The sequence below is a fragment of the Lynx rufus genome, unplaced genomic scaffold (genome assembly GCF_022079265.1).
Source record: "Lynx rufus isolate CCGP_SWC_20201006 ecotype Redwood Valley unplaced genomic scaffold, mLynRuf1.p SCAF_15, whole genome shotgun sequence".
In the NCBI taxonomy this organism is placed as follows: Eukaryota; Metazoa; Chordata; class Mammalia; order Carnivora; family Felidae; genus Lynx; species Lynx rufus.
The window spans coordinates 38,471,828-38,489,424 of record NW_025814829.1 but is presented as its reverse complement, the minus strand read 5'-3'; the positions used below and the strand labels follow the sequence as shown (position 1 = coordinate 38,489,424).

The 17,597-nt window shown below is 40.1% G+C and overlaps 1 protein-coding gene across 2 annotated transcripts in view; it reads right to left on the bottom strand.

The window, feature by feature from the left end:
* Nucleotides 1-5,328: 5,328 nt before the first annotated feature.
* Nucleotides 5,329-17,597, bottom strand: part of DHX9 (DExH-box helicase 9) — a 52,721-nt gene continuing 40,452 nt past the window's right edge. For both annotated transcript variants that reach the window (XM_047076877.1, XM_047076878.1), the window contains 12 exons: nucleotides 16,365-16,578; nucleotides 16,076-16,170; nucleotides 15,715-15,788; nucleotides 14,358-14,510; nucleotides 12,898-13,058; nucleotides 12,038-12,149; nucleotides 11,306-11,467; nucleotides 11,082-11,209; nucleotides 9,888-10,117; nucleotides 9,366-9,481; nucleotides 8,466-8,666; nucleotides 5,329-6,274 (listed from right to left, as the gene is read on the bottom strand). In XM_047076877.1, coding sequence (XP_046932833.1) covers nucleotides 5,908-6,274; nucleotides 8,466-8,666; nucleotides 9,366-9,481; nucleotides 9,888-10,117; nucleotides 11,082-11,209; nucleotides 11,306-11,467; nucleotides 12,038-12,149; nucleotides 12,898-13,058; nucleotides 14,358-14,510; nucleotides 15,715-15,788; nucleotides 16,076-16,170; nucleotides 16,365-16,578 — 2,013 coding nt within the window. In that variant the 3' untranslated portion in view covers nucleotides 5,329-5,907. The remainder of the gene's footprint in view (nucleotides 6,275-8,465; nucleotides 8,667-9,365; nucleotides 9,482-9,887; nucleotides 10,118-11,081; nucleotides 11,210-11,305; nucleotides 11,468-12,037; nucleotides 12,150-12,897; nucleotides 13,059-14,357; nucleotides 14,511-15,714; nucleotides 15,789-16,075; nucleotides 16,171-16,364; nucleotides 16,579-17,597) is intronic.

Here is a 17,597-nt window from a genome sequence, read left to right as displayed (position 1 = left end):
GCCATCTAATTCATTTATTTTTAATGTTTATTTTGGGAGAAAGCATGAGCAGGGGAGGGGCAGAGAGAGGAAAGAGAACACCAAGCAGACTCCATGCCGAGTATGGAGCGTCAGGGGCAGGGGGCTCGATCTCACCACCGCGACATCATGACCTGAACTGAAACCAAGAGTCAGATGCTTAAACCACCAAGCCACCCAGGCACCCCAGCCAGCCATCCAATTTAGACATAATGCCTAACTTCAGTTACAGTTACGTGTAGCCAGGTGATTAGATCCTAGCTGGAGGGAGACATGCAAGTTGGAATAATGTGCACAGCTTTGTAGAAAGGTCCTATCCCTTCTGCTTGGCTGGAATTCAAACGTAATGGCTTGAGAAACAACTGCTATCTTGGCCCATGTGGTGATTCTGAATGGAAACCATACAATGGTAAAACAAGATGGAAGAAACATGAATTTCTAACATGAACACCTACCTACCAGCCCTACAATGAAAACCAACATGGAACATCTGTTGACCCTATACTGACTACCTCTGGACTTCTTGAATGAGGAAGAAATGTTTCTGTATTGTTTACTTCTTACTTTGGATTTCCTGGTCTCCTACAATTGAACCTAATTCTATATAATATAGTGCTATTGTGTTGTCTTACTTTATTCCAGTTCCCAGCAGATAAATGGAAATGAATCAGGAATTGGCTATAAACTTAATTTTTCCCTACTATCTACATAGACCACCCAAGGCTCTTATCAAAAACAATGTTAAAACCACATTTGTTTTGGGAGGGGGGGCATGCCTAGGTAGTTCAGTTGGTTAAGCATCTGGGCCACCTAGGTGCCCCTCCACTGTAAATTTCTTAGAATACAGGCCTCAGGTCTTAGGAACATTGCATCCCACACAGTACCGTGCATCCTAAGTAGTAACTGCTAAATAGTTTTATTTAAAAAAATTTTTTAACATTTATTTTTGAGACAGAGAGAGACAGAGCATGAATGGGGGGGGGGGTCAGAGAGAGAGGCAGACACAGAATCCGAAACAGGCTCCAGGCTCTGAGTGGTCAGCACAGAGCCCGACGCCGGGCTCGAACTCATGGACCGCGAGATCATGACCTGAGCTGAAGTCGGATGCTTAACCGACTGAGCCATCCAGGCGCCCCAATAGTTTTAAAGAATGATACTAGGGCGTCTCTGCCTGTGCTGAAGGCTGAGATTTACAATCCAGGACTTTTTAAGGACATTTCATCAAAGTTGCTGAGGATGAAAATGTTAGGATTCTAGAGGTCAAAGACTGATCAAATCAAGGTTAGATGAGCGGCCTGTGGTGTGGAATGAAAAGGGATGAGTTTGAACCTCATTTTTCTTTTTTGTAATACTGGCAGTGGGAGTGAAAACTTCCCATTTCATTACTATGCCAGTAGCAGCTAAGGGTAGAACCTCAACTGAAGAGCACAATGGGACCCACAAAGCCAAAGCCTGCTGTCAGTTTACAAAGTAGCAGCAGTGAAACTGGCTACTAATCAAAGGACGGAAAGGCATTCCTCTGGCAGCACGGGGTACAGAAAAGTTGCTCTGATTATAGGAGAAAGTTGCCATTCCTTGCAAGACAACTGCCCCGAAGTAAGGGTTCTCTTCTAGATTCAACAGCTACACCCAGAAAACATTACATTTGAGGACAGGGGTATAATTTTTCCAAACTATTAAAATGAAAGACGAGAAGACTATACACATATAGTAGTATACTTCAGTGGATTGAACTGAATCAGGTGTTCTTAAAGTGAAGTATATAGGGGCTTGAAGGGTCTGTGATCTAGTGAAACTTTTAAGTAAAAAATTTTGTGCATGCCTTCTGGTGGGGAGTCACAGCTTTCATCATATTCTCAAAGGAGCCTCTCAGCCCACAGAAGCTTCTGACCACTGATATGCGTAATATTTAAGTCTCTTTTCACATATTCTTTACTATTCAAACTGAAGCCTAAAGTGGTCTTGTAACAAAATTATGTTGCTTTTTCTACAGAACACTCATTTGTTCTGTAGAAAACTCGGGCAACTTATAACTATTTTAATACCAAATATTACAATACAAAAATTTTTTTTATCATTTTTTAGATTTTGCATTTGTATAAGGTGCACTTTTACTTACCAATAAAATTCTGAAGCCATTGACAGCTATCATTAGCTTACTAATTTAATTTGGAAATGCTTAGAACTATTACTAATGCCAAAAAACTTTAGATTTTATTTATATCAGAGGGTTAATCAAATCCTATTGTACTTCCTATTATTTTAAAAAGATAAAATTTTTTAATCATTTCAATTATTACTAAAGTATTAAAAATAACAAGTATATATAGTTCATATTTTTATAGGTTAGTATGCAAAATACTACATAGGTTTACCAAAGTGAGAAGTTATGTTAAACACTGGATTATATAATTTCCTTTAACATCTCTATAATCAATTTCTAGGTTTGAAGGGAATATGTGATTTCAAAGTTTGGAAATTCCTGAACGATCTCCCATTAAGATTATCCTACGGGGACCAACTTGTTCCACTTTGCACAGTACTTTCCCAGTTTTAGTAGTTTCCATGTTTCAGTCCTGGGTAAACTGGGACAGTTGGTCACCCTAATTAGTTCCCAAGCAGATTCTTTCCTAAAAGCTAAATTATCACTAAGTAGTTCAATAACTGTAATCAGCTCTGATTCAGTAGTAAATTTTCTTCACATGATTCAGAATTTACACTATACCAAATAGGACAGTCTACAAATATCACAGGACACAAATACACTTCTAATTAACTTGTCTTTCAGGTAAATCCAGTGGGTTCAGGAACTTTTTCCAGTCAAAACCAAAACCATCCATCAGTTTCAGGGTAATTCACACTTCCATTTCTGGCGGTGTTTCTCTTTATCCCAATTCTGCTTCTAAAATCAGAGGCAGGGAAACTGGCTTTCAAATATGTGCTTTGCCACACACAGTTGAGGTCCTCTTTCTAGGTGTCTGTGCTGACCTTAAGTGGACACAACTGTTCGTGGTCTCCTGGTCTGTTCCTCTGGCAGAGGTGAGGTCCAGAGGATTTTATGTGCACACTCACAACATAGAGGAGATCCCATCAAACTGTAGCTGTTGTTTAGGGACACAGCGTTGACAGCCTCTTGACACAAAGACTACGCAGAGCACGGTTTCCCGGAACTGGCACATCGGCTTATTCCCTCTCTGGGCCCAGAGGAATCTCTGCGATTCCCTTCTGTATCACCCTCAGCCTCAAAGAAAGCTACTGAGTCATCACTGCTACAATCTTCAAACTAAGTACACAGTGAAGATACCATCACACGACAGGTCCATTCTCATCCCGGCCTAAATTTCTAGCAGGGGAGACCCAGTTTTTTCAGTGCCAACTTTCCCTACACTTCCAAACCCCAATGAACGTGTGTGGTGAGCAGCAACTTTACACCCTTCCACAGATCTTTCTCCCCAATTCTTTCACCCTGTGTCTAGCCCTTTTCATCTCCTGAATGGGAAAGGGGTACAATCAGCTCTCTTGTTTTGGAAACGCTTTCCAGTCACCTCGCACCTGCAACGTCCTTTAAACTAAATATTCTCTTCATTCCAGGCAGATATAGAGGGACGTTTGAGAAAGAAAGGAAACACAGCACATTGGTTGATGTCTCCAGGTATTTTTTTTTAATGTTTATTTTTGAGAGACAGAATGTGTGAGCAGTGGACAGGCAGAGAGAGGGAGACACAGAATCCAAAACAGGCTCCAGGCTCTGAGCTGCCAGCATAGAGCTCAATCCGGGCTCGAACTCAGGAACCCATGAGATCATGACCTGAGCCGAAGTCGAACACTTAACCAGCTGAGCCACCCAGGTGCCTCGATATCTCCAGGTATCAATATGCCACAAAGTAATCTTCCACATGGCCTTCCGCTCCATGTGTCTGATAATTCTTAAAAAGGAATGGTTTCTGGAGGTTATAATGGATTCTTTTGACAATTAAAATCAACTTGACTTCCACTTATAGCTATGGACAGTCTGATGGCTGATTTTCCTCCCCACTCCCATGCAAACAACTAGAAAACCAAATGACCTATTTAAAAAAAACCCACAAAGCTGTTATCTCCATACATGTAACTGGTAGATCACGGCAGAGGAAGAACCAAGCACAGCACAAGCAGTTTCACGGAGCTCAAGAGACAGAGGCTGTTTTAGGGAGGATAGCTATAATTGGTGGAGCAAACACAGGTAGCAGGGAGCCACAAAGAGAAGAGCTCTAGAAATCTGCCTAGGCATTTCCTTAGGTTCTTAGCAAAAGACTAAAAGATTATGCCTAATTGGTTCTTTCAAGTTCTAGAGAATGTAATTGTCATCTCTCTTGGCCATTCTGGTCATCTTTTGATTTCTCATTTGTAGTTAAAGCTGTTGGTGAAATGAGTACCAGGTGAGTGAGGTATTACTGAATGTATATGTTCTGTGGGAGTTTTCATAACATGTACAAAAGGCAAGAGAAACCATGGTGCACTGATGAGGCTAGAAGTTCAGTATGGCTGGGGAGTAGGACTAAGGCTGGAGGAGGAGAGGGGAGAAGGGAGAGCAGTTTCTACTCTGAAGGCTCTAGGGAATCAATGGTTTAAGCCAGGAGTGGGTGGCGGTGGTATGAGATTTGTATGGGAATGTTTACGCTGGCTGCAGCATCACTGCACTTCCAAGTGAACACAAGCCTGAAGAGAACAGGCAGCTGGTTTACGAAAGCACAACCAGAAAGTGTTTAAGGCTTTGGCCAGAAGCAGCTAAAACTCCTGTGATTAAAAAAAAAAAAAAACAAGAAACACACACACACACCAAAAACCACAGATGAACAGGGGAACACAGTATAGGATAGGGCACCGGGTGAACTAGGTGGTTCTCTTCAGTCTGGAAAGTGCTGAGTTCTTGATTTCTGTGGATATCTAAGCAGCAGTTGTTAATAGGATCTGATGCTCAGAAAGGAAATCGTAGTTGGAGATACAATCTTGAGATCTGCAGCTTTAAGATGAACCCAATTCTACTCAGTCCAAAGCCTTTGTAATCTCTCCTGTACTGTGCTATTTCTCAAGTCAGAAACGTGAAAATTTATTGAAAACCATATAGTGTTATAAATGTATAAACATCTCTACTAAAACTTGATGCACTGGTGAAGGTTCATTCTTTGATTTATAATCATTAAAGAGTTTTGTAGGTTAATTTTTAATTCTAATTAAAATTAATTTTTACACTACAAACTAACTAGAAAAGAGAATGCTGACCTTGGTCTTAGACTTTTCAAAGACAAAGCTTGGGAAAAAGTAAAAATATTCAGCCGTAGGTCAAAAGTTTTATTCAAGTGCAGAGGTCCATGTGAAATTGTGTACTGGCCAGGATTTGCTGTAAGAATAACAATTCCATTTCAAGGCTATTTATTTTAACTACTACAAGCAGTAATATCACTTGGTATACTTTGGAAAACTGAAAGTACAATTTTTCCTGTGAAGCTTAAAACTAACTAATAGATGTAACTGGCATTGTAAAATTACTCTACCATGTAAGGTCAACAACGAACTACATGGCCAGTATTTGGTATAATACTTTATTTTCTATTGTAGTAAACTAAAGCCAAGAAAATATCAAGTTAATTTTAAGGGCAAATCTTTACTCCTTAAAGAAAAAATACAAACTGTGGTACTTTTATAATAGGTCATCATATTTTACATAATATAAACAAAACCACTAATGTAGCTATACGCTTGGTTTCCTTAAACTACAATGAACCACAAAATGGATGGAAAATGGGTTTACTTACTGGCATCAAATACACAACTTGGGGGAAATAGGTAGCATGCAAATTTTTTTTTTTTTTTTAACTGTCTATGCATAGGAACTGACATAATCAAGCTTTAATAGCCACCACCTCCTCTTCCTTGTCCAAAGTAACCTCCCCCAAAGCCCCCTCTCATACCCCCTTGCTGGAATCCCCCAGATCCTCTGAAGCCTCCTCCACTACCCCCTCTGTAGTCGCCTCCTGAGACACCTCTAAAGCCACCTCGGGCACCTCCTCTATAGCCTCCGCCAAAGCCTGCCCGAAAGGAGTTGGGACCACCACCATAGCCACTGCCACCGAAGCCTCCACTACCACCATAGCCTCCGCCACCTCCGTAGCCTCCACTGCCATAGCCTCCACCACCATAACCAGAAGTTCCCCATCTATATCCACTTCCATTATCATATCGAGCCATCTTGGGAGGACGTGGACCATCTCCATACCTAGGAAAAGTACAAAGACAATGAGGGGTAATGAAAAACTGCATAAATCAAGATGTCTCACCAAAAACCCCAGTTCAGGATACCCCACACTGCTTACTCCTCCTCCTCTGCAGCTTTCCTTAGAGACTAGCACTCTGAATTCAGCAGCTGTCCAGTCAGAAATGTGGCTGGGGACTGTCTTCACTCCTTCCATGCGCTATTCCCCCCCCCATTGCAACCCATCACCAGTTCTTCCCAATTCTCTTGCAAACCTGTCTGATCCACTCACTTCTCTCCATTTCAATTCTCCCTACTGTAATTCAGGCCATCGTTATATTTACGCAACTTGAACTCTGTCTTGTATTTATCCCATCCTTTGTAGGTCAGGACTTTTGTCCTTCACAGAGCAGATTATATGTGAAGCCTCCTTAATCATGATCCCTCCTGCCAAAAGTAATCTCTCCTCTTCTAAACACCCATGAGCACTACAGTTGTATCTGCCTATGACACTTATTATCTACCTTTCTTTTTGAAGACTATTCTCAATAATTCTTCATATATTTGACCCTCTGGGCAGAGCAAAGTATTAACACAATAAATAAGAGCACTGTTTTAGGAGTCGCTATGGTCTTAGTCTGAATCCAGTCCTATCATTCACTAGCTCTATGGCCTTCAGTCTGAACTTCTCTGTGCTAGTTCCCTCATTCATATTAATGGAACAAGATCTACCTACATCACAGATCAAATATCAGAAAAGCACTTAGCACAGTGCCAAGAATACAAAGAATACTATGTGTTATGATTAATAAGTTTTAAGAAGTAAATCAGTTATAGTGAGATGTGACCCAGAATCCATAAAGCACATAACAGTTCTATATGTTAAAATTACAGTAGTTTATAACCAAATGCAGTAAGTGATCCTTAAGAGGGAGATTAAGGAATATTTTTGGGTAATTAGAAAAATTTTAGTATGTTTGTATATTAGATAGTGTTATCACAACACTTACATTTTTGGAGTGTGATCATGGTATTGCAGCTATGTGCTTAAATGATACACTAAGTATACCAATGTAAAATAACAACCGCTGAGAGTCCATCACAAAGGATTAAGAAAAAGTGGTGTGTTTGTGCAAACAGATATATGGAAGCAAGTGGCACAAGATGCTGGTGATTAGGGAGTTTAGGTTACGATACCATACAGGGGTTGCCATTTCTGCAGGTATCAAATGTTTCCATATAAAAAGTTGTGGGCAAATAAAGATTAAAAAGGTGAAAAAAAGTGAACCAAAGAAAAAAATTTAAGAATTAAGATATTTCACATTCTTCTCTTTACCCTTCAAGGTACTCACACTCTTCTCTTTAAAAAGTTTATTTATTTTGAGAGCGAGAGAGCAAACTGGGTAGGGGCAGAGAGGGAGAGGAGAGAGAATCCCAAGCAGGCTCCATGCTGTCAGCGCAGAGCATGACTTGGGGCGCTGGCACTCAACGAACCATGAGATCATGACCTGAGCCGAAATCAAGAGTCAGAAGCTTAACCGATTGAGCCACCCAGGCATTCTAAGATATTCACATTCTTCCACTTCCCTAAGATAAACCTTGAGGCTTTTCATTTGAAGAAGCAGCAATTTAACACCCACCAACATTTTTTCGCTAGAGATAGCGAAACAGTACTGTGCAAAAAGAACTGTCTGGGCTCTGTCACTTTCCTGTCATGTGACCCACCCTGGGCTTTGAATGTACTTTCAAGGTCCCCTTCAAACTCCCAATATGCACTGACATAATATACCATTAACAGAGACAAAAGTTAGTAACATCCTTCTGAGTGTGTTAACCAGCATTATATTTCATATTGAGTGTACGTCTAGAATTTTAACTTAAATAACCAGGCCTCTATCAGTTAACTGTGGGAATTTTAGGCCAGTGTAAGATCACTGTCCTCTGGGGCGCCTGGGTGGCTCAGCTGGTTAAGCTTCTGACTCCTGATTTCAGCTCAGGTCAATGATCTCATGATTCTCGAGATCAAGCCCCATACCAGGCTCCATGCTGGCAGCTTGGAGCCTGCTAGGAATTCATTCTCTCCCTCTCTCTGTCCCTCCCCTTCTCATGTTCTCTCGCTCTCAAAATAAATAAATAGCTTAAGACAGGAAAGAAAAAAAAAAAAAAAGATTCCTGTCCTCAGCTTGGTTCAAAGAGAAGTTACTGGGGTACTCACCGTGTACTGCCAATCATGAGGTTGATACCAGCAGCTGAGGGCCTAGAGATTTGGCGGATCATGTTCAGCATATGCTCATTAACGGGGTCCAACTGGCTGATGATATTAGGTTGTTTGGTTACTTCAACAACCAGAGCCTCCATGGCTGCCCGGAGAGCAGTGATACAGGCAGCAGCTTCATGAGATATTTGCAATCTGATCCTAAAATAGAGAAAAACGACAAAGTACAACAAGGGTACATATAGCAAAATACTACTACCTCCCTATTTCATACATGGTAACTGAAGAATAAATTTAACTTCTTACTAAGTACCAATACTTTCAACTACAGGTATCAAGAACAATAACCGTCTACACTAATTTCTTAAAACTCACTGCTAGCTACTGGCAGGTATTGAGAACCAAGAAATTTTTCAAGCAAAATACTGTTAGGTTAGCAACGCAGATCACTTAGCTTCAATAAAAGAATGGAAGAAATTACACACTGCTGGAGTGTTACAAGTTTTCAGGAATATGACTGAACCTACTGACTGGTCACTAAGATCTCCATTTTTGTCAGTGCTAATTACTACATGCTTACCAGTCGTCTCTAACCAACATACAGAGTACACAAAAGAAGTACCCAAGTTCCAATTGGATTCTGATTCCCTAGGATAGTATTCATGGGGGCAGATATAGCTCCAATGCCTAATGCATCTGCTTCTATTGGTATAGGTCATGTAAGACTTACTACTGAGTATGAACTGCCAAAATATACCACTATCCAAGAAAAGAAAATGTTATAAAGCACCTGTGTCACGGAATTGTCATGTTTCACAAATTAAGTTAGATTGGCAGCTGTATCCCCTTACACCACAACTTTAAGAATGCAGTTTGTAGTTCACATCTGAAACTCCGTACCAGTCATCCACAAGCACAATCTGCCCATCAGACTGGACTTTCTTGGAGGCAAAGAGAAGCAACTGCAGGGGGGTGACTAAGGTCATGCCTTTAGCAGAGATGGCTCGGGTTCGAATCTGCAGATGGAAAAAGAGGCAAGAGGAAATAGAGGACATTCTAATTCCCAAATAATGATAATGAACTTATGCTTTGAAAATGAAAACTCGGGGCGCCTGGGTGGCTCAGTCGGTTAAGCGTCCGACTTTAACTCAGGTCACGATCTCGCGGTCCGTGAGTTTGAGCCCCGCATCAGGCTCTGGGCTGATGGCTCAGAGCCTGGAGCCTGCTTCAGATTCTGTGTCTCCCTCTCTCTCTGCCCCTCCCCCGTTCATGCTCTGTCTCTCTCTGTCTCAAAAATAAACATCAAAAAAACAAAAAAAAAAAAATTTAAAGAAAATGAAAACTCATGTTCCCACTGCACTTTAATAAGTAAGGACAACCTAGATTTTCAATGCTAATTTTTCTAAGCGAATCTTTTCTTACCTTTTCACCAAATACAAAGAAGGGAGATGGGTACTTCATGTCTTGGCTACTGAAAGGACAATTAACAGACGACTTGTGGATAAGTGCATTACGCCCTTCAGTGGTGAGAATCTTTCTCTTTTCCTTATGATAGCACACATTAGGGTACACCCCGAAAGCCAGGAGAGAGATAACAACATCCAAATTATTGTCCGGTCCGGTGTTAGTGAACACTTGTGTCAGCAAGCAATCTGTTAAGAGGAATGGAATAATATCAGATAATATCAGATAATATCAGATAAAAATATCAGATATCTGGGTAATGATCCCATACTGCATGTAAACTAGTTAAGAGAATTAGGCGAACTGACTCCTTCCCATGTCTTTTTTCCGATAACCTGCCTGCCTGACTTCCTCTATTCTCTGAACTCTTGCACCCACATTAAGTTCAAGGAGAAACTCTGCTGAGTCTCCACAACAAAAAAACTAAAATACCCGTATTTTCTAATACAGACCCGACCACAACATAAGCCTGGAGTGATTACTTAAAGACAAAAAAACAAAACCCCTCCGCATACATTGGTTTAATCATCTACTCTCTGAATAAGAGCTAGACCAACAGGACAATAAAAATATTCCATCTGCTGTTCTTAAATAGCCATTCTTTCTAGAGAAGATGGAGTTCAATAGCTCAATTCGCATATGAAATAAACAGCTGGATTACTTGTTTCTCCAGCACACATCCAAGCCCTTTTACCTGCCAGCACACGAAAGCCTCGATTAAAGCCACTTAAAATTTAACATGGTAAATTTCATATCTACACGTGAACACGTGGGCAGGCTGATCAGTCAACTTCACAAACCACTAATTGAGGTAATTCAACAAACTGCTCATTCTAAAACTGCTAAAAGCTATGCCCCTTCTTAAGATAAAAGAGACTTAAAAAGTCTCTAAAAAGTAGTACAGTTTTTAAAACACCTATTAATCATCTTTGTAGTGTGTTACAATTTGAGCATCACAACCTTCCGTTTCCTTTTTTAAAAGGCTGAATAAAGGTGAAAAACTGATTATCACTATGGTTCAAATAACTAAGAAATAGCTAGGAACACAGAAAAAGCACAGGGTCTAAAGTGAAGCTAAAATATACTGCACTGTCAACGTGTGCACGCTACATAAACATCCTTCAGGGAGGTTTCAAGAATGTGAGTCATTACCTTCTGGAAATCCAGAATTAATCAGAATCTCTTTGAGCTGAACTTTAGCTTCCCAAGTCATTCTTAGTGTAGCCATATTGAGTCTTTTGTGCTCACAAAAACGTATCTCTGCTTCTTCTCCACCCATTCTGAAATAGACAAAGAGTCATTCTCAAAGCCCAGTATCACATTAGAAGCTGGAGACGGTTCTCACATCTTACAACTCTTCTCTTTCAAATCCATACCTAGCATCATCCCAAGCTTGGAATACTGATAAAAGAGCCACATGATCAGAAAATCTGTTTCCGGCAAAATTTCGATGAACATAACCCAGTCGCTTTCCTTCACTAATGAACGGCTCCGGAAAGCAGGTGGCAGCAGAGATGGTACAGACGGCATCTCCCACACTGAAAGAGACAGGAAATACAGTCAGATCGCAGTCTTGTTCTAGCAGTTCACAAGCAGTACTGTCACTGTGGGTCAGAGCCTTTCTTGGCCATGATACTGCTTTATTTGCAGTGAGTTGGTTTAACAAAGAACTTTTACAGCTGCTCTCTCCAGAAGCAGAAAGGGAAAAAATAAATAAGGAGCTCTGAGATTAATGGATGCATATTAATCATAAATTATGACCAAGTATTACATTTTTTCTTTCCTTATTTTCTCTTCTCCCATCTTTTCAAATCTCTCCATCTTCAAAATTTCCTAATGCTATTTCTCTTTCAAAAACAACTACTTAAGCCCCTGAGAGTAACTGCACTTCTCTTTTGAGAAACTAGCTCTTTCCCCCAACAAGTTGGGCCCAGGTGTCCATCTACTGAAACGATTCATTCTCCGCACTTCATACTTTCCTCAGTATCTACAGTAGGCCACTTCTATATTTCAGAAGTTAGTTTTGTCTTCTATTTTTTACGGGGAAGGGAATAAGATTCTGAAATTGTTCTGCCACTTAAGTATCAGCAATAAGACAAAGCACTTACTAGAAAATACATCCCATTATCATCATTTTGCCAAAACGAGGCTCAATGGGGAGCTTAGCCAGGATTCGTCCCAGAGGAGTCAATTCATCATTGGCATCTAATGCATCAAGCTCTGTGGGGAGAGATTTATGAGCAGACACAGTAATGAATGCCCCTTTAACCGAGGCAAAGGTGAAACATTTCCTTACAGGCTAAGGTTAGTTTTCAGTATCTGTCAAGCCAACCACGAGCACCATGCCCACAGCCAGCAATTCTCCTCACTCAAAAATAGAACAAAACCAAATTCGGGAGAACCTGATAAGAAGAAGGTATTAGAATTAGGCTGCTGTAGGTTGTGAAGTGGAATACAGTCCATGAGAACTCTATACATGCAGTCAAAATGATAGTAACAGCATTAAATACACATGTCCTAACAAGTCTAATACCATCTATCGAATTTTTAGAGAGATGAAATCTAAAGTCTAAAGTTCATATTAACAGATGAGTACTAGATTCAAAATTCGAAATCAGATTCCCCTGGCTCCAATGCCCTTATTTTTTCTCCGATACTTTACCACTTTTATGATGTGATTATAAAACACAAATAGATCTACGTAAAATAAGAGAGCTACATAAAATATTGTATTGTGACTAACTCATGTTCTGATCATTAAATATTGGTTAAGAAAGACTCCTGTTACTTCTTTCTTACTTCATGTTGCTCATTTTATAAAACTGACCACCCTAAATACATATGGCAACATTGGAAGTCTTATCACAGCCCTGCTGACTGTATCTTGATTCATTTGTTACATGTTAGTTGCAGGACAAGACAAATGGCATAATTTACATGTATTAGGTAGGTCGGTATTTGCAGGTACCTCTAAGAGTGTGCTCTGCTTCGATCACAGCATCCAAAGGCGGAGGTTCAATTGCCTTGGCCAGAAATTGGCCAATTCCTCCCAGACGCAGAAGTTTTATGCTCAAAGCAATTTCATGCAATGGTGTTCGGAACATCTCAGGTGTCATGTGGGTTTCCAGTCTGAGAGAAAAAAAGCATAAAATAACCATCTTCCCTTGTATATACATGTTTGTTTAATAAAATCTTTGCAGAGAGATCGTCAGATTTATAGAGTTTTCCTTCCCTCATGCTTTGCAGAGAGATCATCAGATTTATAGAGCTCTCCTTCCCTCATGCTTTTATAGTTACCAAAGCATGTTTTATATTTACTACAAAAAGACTCTCTGGACAAGACCCTCTTCTTAACTGAGCAGTGACTTGTAACTTTATACTTATATCTTGATGTTATTTTCATCTGAGGAGTGAGTGAAGAATGATGAAAAATTATCCTGAATCCTTAATGTTATTATCACACCTAGGACTTCTTCAGGTCCTGTCTACTGACAAACATGGTTAAAATACTAGCTCGACAGAGTGGGGGGGCAGAGGAGGGTACAAGGTGAGGAACAGGCAAAATAGGTGAAAGAGAGTGAGAGATACAGTCTTCCAGTTATGGGATAAATAAGCCACAAGGGTCCGAGGTAGAGCACAGAGAATATAGTCGATGGTATTGTGACAGTGTTGTATGGGGACAGACGGTAGCTACACTTGTGGAGAGCACAGTATAATATACAGAGCTATTGAATCGCTGTGTTGTACACCTGAAACTAACCTAACATCAGATGTCAACTATACTCAAAAACAAATGGGCACCTGGCTGGCTCAGTCGGTTAAGCATCTATTAACTCCTGATTTCAGTTCAGGTCATGATCTCAGTCACGAAATCCAGCATCATGTTGGGCTCCATGCTGAGTATGGAGCCTCCTTAGAATTCTCTCCCTCCCTCTCCCTCTGCCCCTCCCACTCTTGCCAAATAATGTCCATACAGCCTCCCTTTAAAAGATTAGTAGTAATCAGGTAACCACTATCAAACATGCCATCAATGACAATTTTATTCTTGCCACAACCTTGTTATGAAAGACAACTATCCTCCAATATACATAACTGGACGCATTTATGTACTCTGAGTTCATTAGGTTCATAGCAGGGTGGGGGGAGGGGATGAATGAAGGGGTAAAAAAAATCCTTAATCTTTATTCTAGAATTGGTCTCTTGGAGCGCCTGGGTGGCCCAGTCGGGTTAAGCATCTGACTTCGTCTCAGGTCACGATCTCAAGGTTAGTGAGTTCGAGCCCCATGTCAGGCTCTGTGCTGACAATTCAGAGCCTGGAGCTTGCTTCAGATTCTGTGTCTCCCCCCCCTCTCTCTAACTCTCCCCTGCTCGCATACTCTGTGTCAAAAATAAATAAACATTAAAAAAAAAAAAAAGAATTGGTCTCACCTCTCAAAACGAGCTCGGCTACACAGGTGAAAGCAGAATCCAGGCCGTACGCGGCCAGCTCGTCCTTTCCGCTGCTCAAGGTTTGTTTTGGACGCCCACACTGTAGCATAGTTGGTCATGTTGTTGTGAGCAGTGAACAGCTTCACTTTCTGCCTAAATAGGAAACAGCGGTTAATTCTAAGACCCTTATGCACGACCAGCACATAACTATTGTTATGTCCACTGAGGGGTGGATACTTTCCAGTGAACTATGCCAACTATCTGTGAAAAGCACCAGTAAGAACCTGATGGCATCTTCTGATCTGTCAAACTTCTAAGAGGGAAAAATAACACATATGTGCCACATGTGCTTGACATCTTGGCCAAGTTACTAATACTCATCTTTTTGTGCCTCATTTTCCTCATTTGAAAATGACTATAATACTCTTACTGACCTCACAGGATCTTTACTTATAAACATTAAGTGAATTAATGAACTCTGTAAAGCACACAAACAGGATCTAGCACATACATGTAAGTAAATGATAATGATTCAAACCAACTCTATTCCAACGTTTAGTTTAACTTCCAGGCTACCTGTGACCTAAAAGGTATGTGCTGAACCAGAATACGTGGCACTTCTGATGACCTCACCAACTGGTGCCTGCATGGTCTTTCTGAACCCCTAAGCAACCTCAGATTCCTTCAACGATCCACATAGGCAGCTGGCACCAAGAGACTGGAAGTGGCCCTAGGGCTGCGTGCTCTGCACCAGTCCCTAGAACGGGCACTGGCAGATCTTTCTCGACTGCTGGGACAAGCTGTGGGACTATGTGGAGAAGACATGGGCCAGATATAACAAAGTTTTGACGTTCTCTTCTCTCTGGGTGTCTCGTGTACTTATCTGTACACAATGCATCCCTGTGTATTTCTCAGGATCATCATGTACCAAATATGAAGTTTTTAAAATTTTTTTGAAGCTTTTTAATTCTTAAGTGAATGATTCAGAGGTAGGATATCTTATCATGAGATAAATACTGGTCATCTTTATACACTAACCAGCCTGCTACTGTGTGGCAGTGGTCAACGGAAACACCCAATGAGAAATGAGCAAACATCAGCAGACAAGAGCAGTGGGAAGCTCAGAAGTTAGTGTTAAGCTTTTCACTTTCTACTATAACAGACTTATGACAAATCAACACCAAGAATTACTAATTAGCCTGTATCATAGTATGTATAGTGCACAGCAATTCTGACAGTACAAGAACACAAAACTTCAATTAAAAAAAAAAAAAAGGTGTTTTTGATTCCGATACTAGATACTACATGGAACATTCTTCAGATTTACTCTACGCAAATAGGTGCCTTGGAAACTTACTTGCAGGAATCAATGACATAAACGACATCATTTATGGTAATGCTAGTCTCGGCAATATTTGTGGACAAAATAACCTGTGATGAAATATTAAGAAAAATTATACTTCAGAAAATATTCTACTATGCACTTAAAAGAACGGATTTGTTTATGTAACAAATGACAAGAGAATTACAGGAGCCTTAAAAAAACCATCCACCTGCAGCCTGACTTATGAAAAACTTAACTTACAATAAGACCCTTTTTTTCCCTCCTCAATTTAGCTGGATTACAATTTTTTAGGGGTAGCTCTTTGAAGGCCTATAACATCTGCTTAGAAACTATGGAACTTCCCAACCCATAAGTGTAAATGTTTATTTTTTACCTTGGTCACTCCACTTGGTACAGGATCAAATACTTTGCGCTGTTCCTCTCGAGGAATCTGAGAATGCAGAGGTAGAATCTGATACCTATGGCTTCCTATAAGAATAAGGAAAAGTTAAAGTTTAAAAATAACAGCGTATTTTAAAACTGCTCTACGTAATGCATACTTTTATTCAAATACTGACACAATACTACGTTTTGTTTTCACACTGGCTAGGGAACAAGCAAAAATAATAACTTTCACTGTCAAATATTGTGTGAGAATTCGAAGAATTCAAAGAATCACCCACCAAAATGAGGATTCATCTCCAAATGCTTCTGCATAGTATAAATCAAATTCCAGCCAGGCAGAAACACCAACACTGCTCCGGGAACATTGAGGGTCTCAATGTACTTGAGTAGAGCCTCGATGAGTTCAAAAGGGGTTTCCTTTTCATTCAACTGTGCCATGCTCATCCTGGTTTCTGGACCGTACTCATCACCACAGATAAGGTTGCAATTTGCCTGCAAAAAAAAAAAAAAAAATATTCTGAATGGTCTCAATTACTGCAGCTCATGAGGTGTCTCTTGGATGTGTTCTTCACATTCAAATAACACCTAATGTCCTTATTAATTCTAGCTGATTAATCAGATCTGCATATAGAAATTTAAGCTCTAAAAGTGTAGAACCTGCTACATGTTGAGATACCAAATTTTTCTCATGACCTATGTATGGGAAATACATTGGCAATGCCAAAATCCAAGCACAATCTCTTAAATTCAATTCTGCAACTTTGAATGGCTCCATCTACCAAATGTATTTATCTCTCTTAGGACTATACTCTGTTGACTTCTCAAAAATATTTTCCTTACTAATTAAGTTCTATGATCCTATGTATCAATTACCATATAATTACTTTACTTATACGCAATATCTCCCTGTAGAATTCCCAGGCTCATCTCATACCAAATATGAAGTCCTTTAATTTTTAAATAAATGTCCTCCTGGCAGCTCACTTGATCATCTATTTCTATTATAATGTGTCTGGGCCACTTGTGTGGCTCAGTCGATTAAGCATCTGCCTCTTGATTTCAGCTCAGGTCATGATCTCATGGTTCAGGGGTTTAAGCCCTGTGTGGTGCTCTGCCCTGACAGCATGGAGCCTGCTTGGGATTCTCTCTCTCCACCGCCCCTCCACTCTCTCTCAAAATAAAAAAATAAAAAGTGTCTGAATTTTCTATAAAGTCTGCTTGAGATTCAGTGATAAACCAAACCTTTAGTAATGAGAAACAGAATTGTTACAACTGGTCTTTTTTCCCCCCGATAAACTAATTTGTTGTTCATTTATATTAAGTCTTCTGATTAAAAATATCCCAGATTATTATTGAATTCTGCGCTGCTAAACTGTCTTTTAGTATTTATTCTGTTCAAATTTCCAGATACAAGATGAATTTTTATATTACCACTGATTGAGCTCTCAAAATAAATGTCGGTTTTCTTTCTTGTTTCTTCTTAGGAAATCCCTCCTGACTCCCTGATTTAA